The 11,434-nt window shown below is 29.5% G+C and overlaps 2 protein-coding genes across 2 annotated transcripts in view; one reads left to right on the top strand and one right to left on the bottom strand.

Annotated features, from left to right (window-relative positions):
• LOC108773467 (ABC transporter G family member 20) overlaps positions 1 to 7,926 on the top strand; it is an 8,817-nt gene extending 891 nt beyond the window's left edge. The window contains exons 2-14 of the mRNA XM_018539284.1: positions 3,558 to 3,802; positions 4,003 to 4,180; positions 4,262 to 4,355; positions 4,537 to 4,740; positions 4,846 to 4,949; positions 5,193 to 5,418; positions 5,625 to 5,802; positions 6,060 to 6,175; positions 6,285 to 6,355; positions 6,427 to 6,515; positions 6,601 to 6,777; positions 6,874 to 6,960; positions 7,653 to 7,926. Coding sequence (XP_018394786.1) covers positions 3,558 to 3,802; positions 4,003 to 4,180; positions 4,262 to 4,355; positions 4,537 to 4,740; positions 4,846 to 4,949; positions 5,193 to 5,418; positions 5,625 to 5,802; positions 6,060 to 6,175; positions 6,285 to 6,355; positions 6,427 to 6,515; positions 6,601 to 6,777; positions 6,874 to 6,960; positions 7,653 to 7,867 — 1,984 coding nt within the window. The 3' untranslated portion in view covers positions 7,868 to 7,926. The remainder of the gene's footprint in view (positions 1 to 3,557; positions 3,803 to 4,002; positions 4,181 to 4,261; positions 4,356 to 4,536; positions 4,741 to 4,845; positions 4,950 to 5,192; positions 5,419 to 5,624; positions 5,803 to 6,059; positions 6,176 to 6,284; positions 6,356 to 6,426; positions 6,516 to 6,600; positions 6,778 to 6,873; positions 6,961 to 7,652) is intronic.
• A 1,736-nt stretch (positions 7,927 to 9,662) lies between these two features.
• LOC108773471 (uncharacterized) lies at positions 9,663 to 10,231 on the bottom strand. The gene has a single exon (XM_018539289.1). It carries the CDS (start codon positions 10,152 to 10,154, stop codon positions 9,867 to 9,869), a length of 288 nt encoding a protein of 95 aa, XP_018394791.1. The 5' UTR covers positions 10,155 to 10,231; the 3' UTR covers positions 9,663 to 9,866.
• Between the last annotated feature and the right edge of the window lie 1,203 nt (positions 10,232 to 11,434).

Raw genomic sequence — 11,434 nt, 5'->3', positions numbered from 1 at the left:
TATATATATATATATATATTCATAACTGATGATAAAATGACCATATTCATAATTTCCGACCCAAAAAAGATACTTTAAATGCATCAATAAGCTGAAAAAAACTTGAATGACGAATTAAGATTCAATAGCCTATAACTATTAATGATCTTAGTCGTACATTTTGTCAACATATTGTCTAAAGTTCTAAAAAATATATATCTCAAAATTTACATTTCGCATTCAATTATAAATCTTGACTGAAATCAGAATGTCTTAGAAAATGTGTTTGATTCTTTTGGTGACATTTCTATAGATTTATCCGTTGGCAAAACTTCATCCACTGCCTCTAGAATCTTGTCCATCGCTGAGCCATTGTCTGATTTTATCTTCTTCCTCTTATTAAAATAATGATGTTTGTCAGAGATGTGTTTCATCAACACGTGTTTGTTTTTCTGATTTTCCTTTTTATTCGACGGAGTAAGAAGTGTTCTTGAAAGTGTTCTTCGAAAAGGAGTTTTTCGGATGTCTGTTATATTTTTCAATGGTCCCTGCAATGTAACATCAGTTTCAACATGTTTTCGTTGATCAATCTCTTGCACAGTAATGTTCTCATTTGGCAAAATTGAAGAAATATTTTTCAGTTGAGTAAATTGTTTTCCATGATCTTTCATATGTTCATCATGATGAATATCTGTGAATTCTTCTGATTTTGAGAAAGTTTCGTTTTTGATGAGATCTTGAAATGTTTTTATTTTAGAAGAAAATGTATCATTAGTGATGGAAATGTTCTTAACATCAGTAGGGATGTTTAATGTAAATTCCTGATTAATTGGAATAATAGTGAGATTCTTAGTATCATCTTCGATACGTTCTATTAATTCCTGATGATTCATAATCTGTGTCTCTATTTTAGATGTGTCACTCGGTATATTCTTTGAAAATGTATTTGTACTTATTTTAGTTTTAGATTCAACAAGATTTCCTTTATTAAATTCAGTTAAGTTTGTTTCTTCAACGTCAGTGTTAGAAATACCATTGTTTCTGTCTTCTGAAATATATTTATCATCTTTCGATTTCTCATGTTGTTGATTATCTATAACTAAATTTTCTAAAAAAAATTCGGTTTGTCTTTTTAAATACAAAAGTCGCCATTTTGAGATATAATCGAGATTATCGTATAATTGCTGCCATTTTAAATCAAACAATTTCATCAACCACAATAAAACTGATTTAGCGTATTCAAAAGACAACTCATTTTTTGAGGAAATTAATCTCTCCATTTCCATTGCAAATTCGAGATTAGAGATCATCCAAGACAATGCAAAATCACTTTCATCAAGGTTTATAGAATCCTCATCTCGTGGTACAATAACATGCCGCAAAATTTCATAGGCATCTAAATTCTGATGAGTGAATCTTTTATAGCTATTGCCATATTCTTGCATCAGCAATGCCACGCGCCGTAACATACTTTCTACGTTATTTCCGACCTACACAAAAAAATGTCACGTTTAATTATTCGGAGAGATTCAATTTATGCAATTTGATATTTGAAAAGATTAAATTTATGTACACTGTTAAAAATATCTACATTAAATTTCATAATTTCACAGAAGCAAATTTCAAGCAGGTACATTAAAATCAATGTTGGAGCATAAAATTACAAATAACTTAGATTTAATGATTGCAATGTACCTGCTTGAAATTTGCTTCCGTTACATTTACATGAAATTTCATGTCTTTTTTAACAATGTAACTTAATAATTTAATCTTTACTCTATACAAAGTAACATCTAAAATAAATTTGCGTAAATCAACTAATTTGTTAATGAAACATATGCTCTTTGTTATGAAATCATTGTTATACGCAGTTTCTCAAAATGTTTTATTTGATAAAGTTTTCTTGTATTTATAAGAATATTCGTCGATTATGAAAGCTTCAAAGTCATTTTGTTGAATTTTACCTCTGAAAAAAAATTTAGTTCGTTAATAGAGTTAGAAAAAATTCTTTAAAAAATTTAAGTTAAATATATGAATATTTTAAAATATTCTTTTTATAACAAATTCATTGAATATCAAAAGTTATTTTTTCATAACAAAAACACCGAGGTTTTTATTTAAAATTAATTTATGTGCATTACATAATTTTTTTATAATACCATACACTCTGTGCATTATATAATTTTTGTAATACTACATTTAAATAAAAAGTTGCTTAAGATAAAAATAAAGACTTAGAATAAAGACTTACAAATTAACTAGAGAGAGGGGAGGAGAGGAAGAGAGAGAGAGAGAGAGAGAGAGAGAAAGAGAGAGAGAGAGAGAGAGAAGAGAGAATATAACTTTTTTATTTATTCGATTTTTCGAAATTTAATTCAAGAAAAGCTTGTTCTCTTTGACTGTTTATAATTTAAAAATAATTAATATATTAATATTTTTAACAAGAAGCAATTATTCTAAATTGATGGTAGAATTTGTTATTAAAAGAATATGTAATAAGTATATTTAACTATTAAAAACAAGTCAACTCACTAAAATAATCTTCATCAAAATCAGTTTTGCCATTAATTTCGATAAATTTCTTGTCCAATTTAATTATGATACGGATCTGCGGTTTTTCTATTTCTTGTAGTTTTTCAATCAACTCACCAAAATCATCGCTCAATTTGCTCGCGCGCATATCGATCAACATAGTATTGTCATGTATCATCGATATCGATCCTTGGACTGGCAAAGAGGAAAAAATTCCTCTTGTGAGTAGCAGGATCGCGATGATACTAATAATCATCATGACACGACGAGACTGAAGTGAGTCGTGGGTTTGCTTGATGATTTTATCAGGTGCACCGCACGGCAATATCATCTTTCGCTCGCCATATCACGATCTCGCGAAAATCGTACAGTGGTGCCTAAGAGCGTCTTTACATCGTTTTAATTATTTCAGAAAATGGAATAATTAATTTGTTGCTCTTAACTGCCAATTCGAGAATATAAGTATACAAATATTTACGGTATATTACAAAAAAATTACATAGATAATGAAGATTTGATAGATATAGTTAAATATTTCCTAATTTCTCTTAAAATTTTATATTTTGATATTACTTAGTTACATCGAATTGATATTGATGTTACATCTAAACGCTCTGCAAACATATTTTAAAAAATTCAAATTCAGATCACCACTGTTTAGGCACCACTGTGTGTTGTTAGTACTAGGCTAATTGCTTTTGCCAACGAATGATCGTTATGTTCGCGCGAATTTAATGATCAAAGCTATGAGATTGTGACCAATACTTTATTAACAAGTCCGTCTTGCAAACCGTTCATACTAATTACAGTATCACAAGGGAAACAATAACCGCCATTGTTCTTCGATGAAGTGCGAACGTGAGTAGATAGAGTGGCTGATAAGTTGGGATTTTAAAAGAGAATCCATACTGGAAAATGATTATTGAAGCCGTTTATTATGAGATTAAAGAAATATTCACTTTTTTTTATGTACCCCCTCTTTTTGTTTGAACGTGTATCGTATAAAATAAGATGAAGTATGTAAACAAAATCTTTCCTTTGAACAGATATGGATTGTTGGGAGCAAGTGGATGCGGCAAAACCACTCTGCTGTCCTGCGTCGTCGGGGTTCGGTACCTTGACAGTGGAGAGATATGGGTCTTGGGGGGAAATCCGGGCAGCAAAGGTTCTGGCATCCCTGGGCCTCGAGTGGGTTACATGCCGCAGGAGATCTCCTTGGTCGGAGAATTCTCTGTGAACGATGCTTTCTATTATTTCGGCAGAATCAACGGACTCGATGATGAAGAGATCGGTAATACGTCCAATAGATAGAGAAAGCGAGTATAGACATTCTCGTTGCACACGAAAAACCGCATATACTCCGAAATGTTCCAATTACCTTTAACTAAATATCTTCAAACAATTTCAGTTTCTGTTTTGAAATATCCGTACGCAAAATATTTCACACCGTAAATAATTTCGAAATTACAGCTACTCTGTATTATTTCTAAGAGACAAGACAGAGGTTTTTCTCGGATTTGCTCCAACTACCTCCAGCAGATCGCCTAGTGAAGAACATGAGTGGAGGTCAGCAAAGAAGGGTTTCCTTTGCCGTCGCATTGATTCACAAGCCCGAACTCTTAATTTTGGACGAACCCACTGTGGGCTTAGATCCAATTTTGAGGGAGAAGCAAGTAGATTTTACTTTCTTTTTATAAACCTAAACATAAACTAATATAGGGAAATGTTTAAATATAATTTTTCTTCGTAGCATTTGGAATTATTTGATCCAGATCACGCAACAGGAAGGTATCACTGTGCTGATCACGACGCACTACATCGAAGAAACTAAAGATGCTCACAAAGTGAGTTTTTGTCAAAAAGTTGCTGCAAAATATTTTATAAGCTCCAACAATTTTCTTTTAATTTAAAATAATTGTTTTATATAATCATTGATACTAACAAATTCATTCTTCAATGATTTTTTTTGTTAAAAATAAATCTTGTTTTATATACTTATTGATACAAATTCATTCTTCTACGCAGATCGGTTTGATGAGATGTGGTAAGTTGTTGGCGGAATCGGCGCCGCAGAAATTACTGGAACGATTTCAATGCTCGTTTTTGGAGGAGGCTTTCCTGAAACTGTGTGAGGCACAGAATAATACTTTAAATAATGAAGCTGAGAGATTCAAAATGGAAGATGCCAGCAGCAACGTCTTGTGTCAAACTGAATATGAACAAACAAGAGTATGTATATAGAAATAATTTGCTATCCCCCCCCCCCCTCATTGTTGTAAAAAGCCATGTAAATCTGTATTATTGTATGATACAAATAAATTGAATAATTTTAAGGCAATCTCAGAATACAAAGAGGTTTCAAAACGTCAAATTTCACGATTGAAAATATTCAAAGCTCTATTGGCGAAGAATGGCCTACAATACCTTCGTTATTATTCGTAAGTAAAATTACCAATAATAAATTTATAAATAATTAATTCTTCTATAAGAATTAATTATTGATAATTAACAAATTATTATATATTTCTTTATCTATAAAACAAATTTTTACTGTTTTATTTATAAATTTTACAATTATTTTTCATTTATATAGCATTGAACCGTTGTACGCAAAAAATTCAAATTTTTTTGTCAAATAGTTCCACATTTCATTATTGTAATAATAAATAACATTATTTTAGAGGATTAATTTTCGCAGTACTATTTCCAATAATTCAAATCTTAGTCTTTATTATGGCAATTGGCGATGATCCGAAAGATTTGAAGATTGGAGTTGTTAATGATGAAGCGGGTACCTGCGGTTATGGCAGCAATTTAGGTAATGTTTGGAATGACGAAATCACCTGTCACTTTGGCAATCTCAGCTGTAGATTTCTACACAATTTCGACGACTCCATCGCGACACAGGTGCAATAATTTAAAGATTAATAATGTATATGTATATAATTAAAACAATTTTGCGTTTGCTTAATATATTTCCCGCTGATTATAGTAATTCAATAAATTGAATGAATATAAAACTCTTAATACGGTTTGATATAAATTGACAGGATGAACAATAATAAAAACTTTAACGTATTTCTTGAAAATTTTTATCAATACTTTGCTTTTAGGAGTATTATGACACAGTTTCCGAAGCGAGTCAAGCTATACAAAATGGTAAACTTAGCGGTTTAATGTATTTTAATCAAAACTTCTCAGAAACTCTGCAGAAACGAATTGAAGAAGGTACTTTCACAGAAGATTCCGATTTACTTGCCAGTGAGATTCAGGTTTTCCTTGATATGGGTGGTAAGTTATTTATGTATTATACCAAACATTCTCTTTAATAAATTTAATTTAAAAATTTGGTTAATTTACATAAATATACAAAAATTATTTCGAATGAAAAATATCATTTAAGAAATTACATAAAAATCCAAAAAATTAAGATTCAAACAATTGAAAATTTTGAGTACATTAGCATAAACGGCGCGCAAAATTAATTAATTTATTTTAGTAAAATTACAAATACTTAAATCTAACTATAACAATGACTTTTGTTACAGATAGACAAATTGGACTTTTCCTGCAGATAAAACTGTTTGAGCGTTTTTTAGAGATTTATGAGGATATTATGAAGGACTGCAAATATTCACCAAAATTGGCTGATCCGCCCATTCGAGTAAATATAATTATATATTTTGTTATAATTAAATCTTTTTTCTCTTTTTCCATTCATCTTTCTCTCTCAATTCTGTGAAATAAAGGAATAAAATTCCAATTGTTTCCAGTTTGAAGATCCTATTTTTGGTACAACCGATCTCAATTATGCGGATTATGTGACACCAACATACATGTTAACGTAAGCAAAAATTAATCCAACACAATGAATGATATATCATTGCTATTACTAAACTGTTTATATCTTTGCAGAGTCATCTTCTTTTTAGCCACTACAGTCTCTACTGCCTTAATAATTACAGATCGGTCAGAAGGTGTCTGGAATCGAAGCGTAGTCCAAGGTAATTTACTAATTTAGTCTTCGAAATCAGTTTTTTAACTATTTCTTATCGCAGTAATTCAAATGTGTAATATAAATATTGATAGGGGTTAAGGCAGAAGATATTCTACTATCTCATGTTCTTATTCAGAGCATCAGCATAGCCATTCATACTGCTATGATAGTGCTTATATTTTTTCCTATTTGGGGTCTAGAATGTAAAGGATCAATATTTACTGTAATAGTCCTCACATTTCTCGTCGGTTTTTGCGGATTAATGCATGGTAAGCACTCCACAAAATGTAAATGTCAAAAGAAGCTCATAGTAACAATTTATAAATTGATAGAAATTAAACTGATCAGTGTTAATACTTTCGTAGGTTTCATTATTTCTGTTATGTGTAAAAATCACACTATGGCGAATTACTGTTCGGCCGGAAGCTTTTTCCCGCTAATAGTAACGTCCGGTGAGTCCTGATGTTTTGTTTTTTGCGAATTATTTTTTATTTCAATGTAGTATTGTTAAATAATATCGTTATTAAATTAATTGTTAAATTTAAATATTTTTAAGCCGAATCAGACAATGTCACAACGGTCTAAGCTAGATCACGGGTGCTTTAAATAATTGCGTGTGAATTTATATACTACGTATGTAATTCTTCGATTGCGCGCCGAAATTTTTTCCGACTTGAAACGCAACACTAATAAACTATCGCAATAATATCATGAGTTAAATTGATTAACAATTTAACAATTATTGGTGCTGTTTACGCATCTTATATCGATCTTAATAATGTTAAATCTTATTAAGATCGTTATAAGATGCGTAAACAGCATCAATAATCGTTAAATTGTTAGTCAATTTAATTAATCGAAGAATTACATACGTAGTATATAAATTCACACTTATTTAGAAGCACCCGTGATTCAGCTTAGATCTGTGGCATTGTCCCATTCGGTTTGAAATTTAACGGTCCAATAAGAATTGACATTGTTAAATATTTTTATTACATAGTGATATACATATATATTATATTGTTAATAATAATATATAAAAATTTAGCAATATTAATTTAATTCAAATTAACATCAATATTTAGCGAAAAATTATCTTACGTTAATCAAATTTTTATCAATATACTAATTAACAAAATTATAGGATGTATATGGCCAGTAGAAGGAATGCCAGAAGGACTTCGCTGGTTTAGCTATACATTGCCAACTACGTTACCCTCTATATCTTTAAGAGGAATCATCTATAAGGGTTACTCCATATCTGAATCGCAAGTTTATATTGGCTTCTTACTAAGTACAGGATGGATATTGTGTTCTTTTATGGTGACTATACTTGGTGTAAGATCGAAGTCCTCGTGACAATATTTAGAAAACTCCTAAGACGGTTTCTTAGAAAGGAAACAGAAGCAGTCTCGCATAGAAACTACAACGTTCAGTTAAACTTAAATATACAGAATGTTCGTCTAATTTAATTTATTGATTTATGTAGAATATACAAAAAAAGGTATAATTATTTAATGATTATTCGTGAGAAATTGTTGCAAAGGAACAAATTTAATATTTATCTATTTAATTAATCGTAATTATAAATTAAATTTGCTTCCTATATTTTAAATTAATAATTATCTTTTATTTTTTTACATAATATAATAATATGAAACTAATATAATTTTATTTCTGTGTGATAGCGCGCGCGCAGTATTAAATGTTTTCAGAGAATATCAATGAATATTTTAGGCAAAAATTAATCTCATATGTGGTGTATTATACTAAATATATATATTTAATTATATTTAAAATAACCTATTTTAATATATGTATATTGTATATATGTATATGTTATAATTATTCAATTAAGTTACTTATTTTAGTTAAAAATTAAAGAAGTGTAGTATAACAAATCAAAATAAAAATAAAAGAATCGAGGAAGGAAATTAAGATAAATGGAAAAAAGAGGGAACTGAATAAAGTATAATACAGTTAGTTAAATACATTTCCATTGACAACATATTAATCTTACATGTATATAAATATACACAGTATTCTCTATATACAAACATATGCCATACACTTCACTATATATATATATATATATATGTGTATATATATCTGTTTATACTCATATATATTATTTACTATAATTATATCATTACATTATATAATTATATTTGATAACATAATCGTGATGCATAATTTTGACGATTATCATCGCAACGATATAAATATAATAATTATGATCAAATACTTACATCACAAATTTGTTATCATAATTGAGCTACACAGTTATAATACACAATTCTGTTATTATTAATTTTACAAGTATTATAGTTGCCACATTTTTAATTATGATACATAGTTACGGCAAGACATGACAATTAATATTCAATTAGTTATTGTTAATAACGAATTATTAATAACTCTTTTTTTTATTTTTAAACTTTGTAATTTCTTTCATAGTTTCTATCTCTTAATTTCTTTCCTCCTTTTATCTTTAAATCTCTTTGAAATTTTGACCATATTTATTTTGAAAAGCTCACTTTAGACTTGAAAATCCAGAAAAAATAGATGATTAGTTTAATAGTGATTTATGACATACCACATAACACTATTCTTTATTATTTTCTAATAACTTACATTCAGAGATCTATAAAAAATAGATAGCCAATATCTATATTCTATATAATAGAGTAATAATATATATTTACAGGAGAAACCCCAAAAGTGTTCATCGTTTTTCAATGCCAATTTTTTTGATTTTTTATAAAAAAATATACGTGTCACCGTGTTTATCAGCATATAGCTTTGTTTTTAATAAATTTTTGAAAATCGGAAAATTAAACGATCGCTCCAGTAAATCAGATTCGCATTCGAGATTCGGTAACTATTCTTTTTCTTTAAAATATATGTTTTGTTATATTTGTTATTTCTTTCGAACAATTCGAATATCGATATATCATCCTATTTCCTATAAAAAAATATTAAAGCGTTTTTAAATGATTAAAAAATTAATTACGCACAAGAAACAATTAATAGCACGTGCATTTAAAAACGGAATCTCGAAACGCTCTATTTCTATATTTTTGAAAAATAAATGTAATTTGAATTTGTCAGAGAGAGATATTCAAAAATTTATAACTTGAGAACAAAGCTGCAGATTGGTACACACCGCGATAAGTACATTTTTTGGCCTCGAGTGTCACTAAAAAAATTTTTTAAACTGAATGAACACTTCTAGGATTCCCCTTGTTAATGTAAAGCAATACTTCAATAAGCATTCAATCTTTGTTTTACTTGGGGAAGCTGCTATTCACACATAAAAATAGTTAGTCCTATAAAAATAGTTAATTTAATAGCGGAATTAGATGTAAGAATAATCGTGATACGGATTCCGCGTACTTTGGTAACTTTCAACGCTCTCGTTGTTGTTGTTGCTATTGTTGTTGCTAGCGACCATGCTAGTGTCCTGATTAAAATCATTAGTAGCTGGATTAGAGTTTATAGCAGAAAGAAGAAGCCGGGGACCACAGGCTCGGATTGGATGAGTAGCAATGAGACAGTCAACTATCTGTCTTATAGTAGGCATGCAGGTTTTGTTGTATCCTGGAAAACACACGTCACATGCTCCATCAGAACTAAAAAAATGCATACCGACTACCGTCACGTCGTCTTGGGTGTTAAATTTTTTATTTATTAATATTTATAATCGATAGAAAATCGATAGAAAAATTTATTTCAAGAGATTAGACGAATAATTCAAGATAAAGTTTCATATTTTGTAATATGAATGCAACGAGATATTCGATTAAAAAATTGTAAATTAATATTATATAAAAAAATGTTTCTCAATTCTAGTTTCAATAATCACAAATAATTTGAAAAATGACAGAATATAAAAATATTTCGTAATACTGAGAGTGTTCGATGAAAACCTTCGAAATATCATATATTGAACATGGCCGGAGACACTACCGCGTCTTCTGATATTATATGTATACAACCCAAAAAGACGGATGTACATCTGATTGTTATAACAAGTATGCATAGACGATCATCTAAAACTCAGATGTAAATGGTAGGAAAAACGAACAGGATTGAAGTTATATCACATGCATTTTTAAATCGCGAGCAGAGGGATAAAATATAACGCAGAAATATAATGGACAGGGAGAAGTCATAAAATCGTAAGCTATACAAAGAAAAAATGATAGAAAAGTTTAGATAATAGTAGCTAATCATAGCTAACATTCAATTTTAACACAATCGAACGATTTATTAGGACTCATCATCGACAGTTCTGTGATAATCTCGATATTTCTTAAGATAATAAAAATGAAAAAAGAGATCTTAAAAGACTAAAAGAACTTATCATTGATGCGGCTTCGCTTTAACTTTGACTGAATCCCTAGATATTCCTGATGCAATAATCAAAATGACATTGAGCACAAAAGAGATTCATTAGGTCCAAAGAATCAAAGAGACTCATTTTAAACGGTTTCATTTTAGCCTTTACTTGAATCTCTCCCTTCAAGTGTTCATGTCGCGGGAATCGAAATTAAGGTCCGAAAGGATTAAAGGTATTCCTTATCGGTGATTCCACATTAACATTTAAAGGCATTCTTGGTATGCTAATTAAAATGGGAATTATTTATCGCTAAACTCATTAAACGCATTTCTCAAGCAGTAAAAATGCGCAACATCACATGCAATAAAGGGAAACAGATTTCTCCAATAGATTTCGCACAAAGTCATTAAATACAAATTAGATGAATATTGGTATTCTAAATACTTAGCGTTGATGTAGTTTCAACTACATTCTAAAAACAGTTACAAAACATAGTCTAAAAACATCAAGCCACGAAAGAGGGGAGTAATAGCATTATAATACTGACACCCTGTATGCAATTAAAGTTTAAAAAAAGTATATTA

This window comes from Cyphomyrmex costatus, unplaced genomic scaffold, assembly GCF_001594065.2.
Source record: "Cyphomyrmex costatus isolate MS0001 unplaced genomic scaffold, Ccosl1.0 scaffold21, whole genome shotgun sequence".
Classification (NCBI taxonomy): Eukaryota; Metazoa; Arthropoda; class Insecta; order Hymenoptera; family Formicidae; genus Cyphomyrmex; species Cyphomyrmex costatus.
The sequence above is the reverse complement of the archived record's forward strand: the minus strand, read 5'-3'. Positions and strand labels throughout refer to the sequence as shown.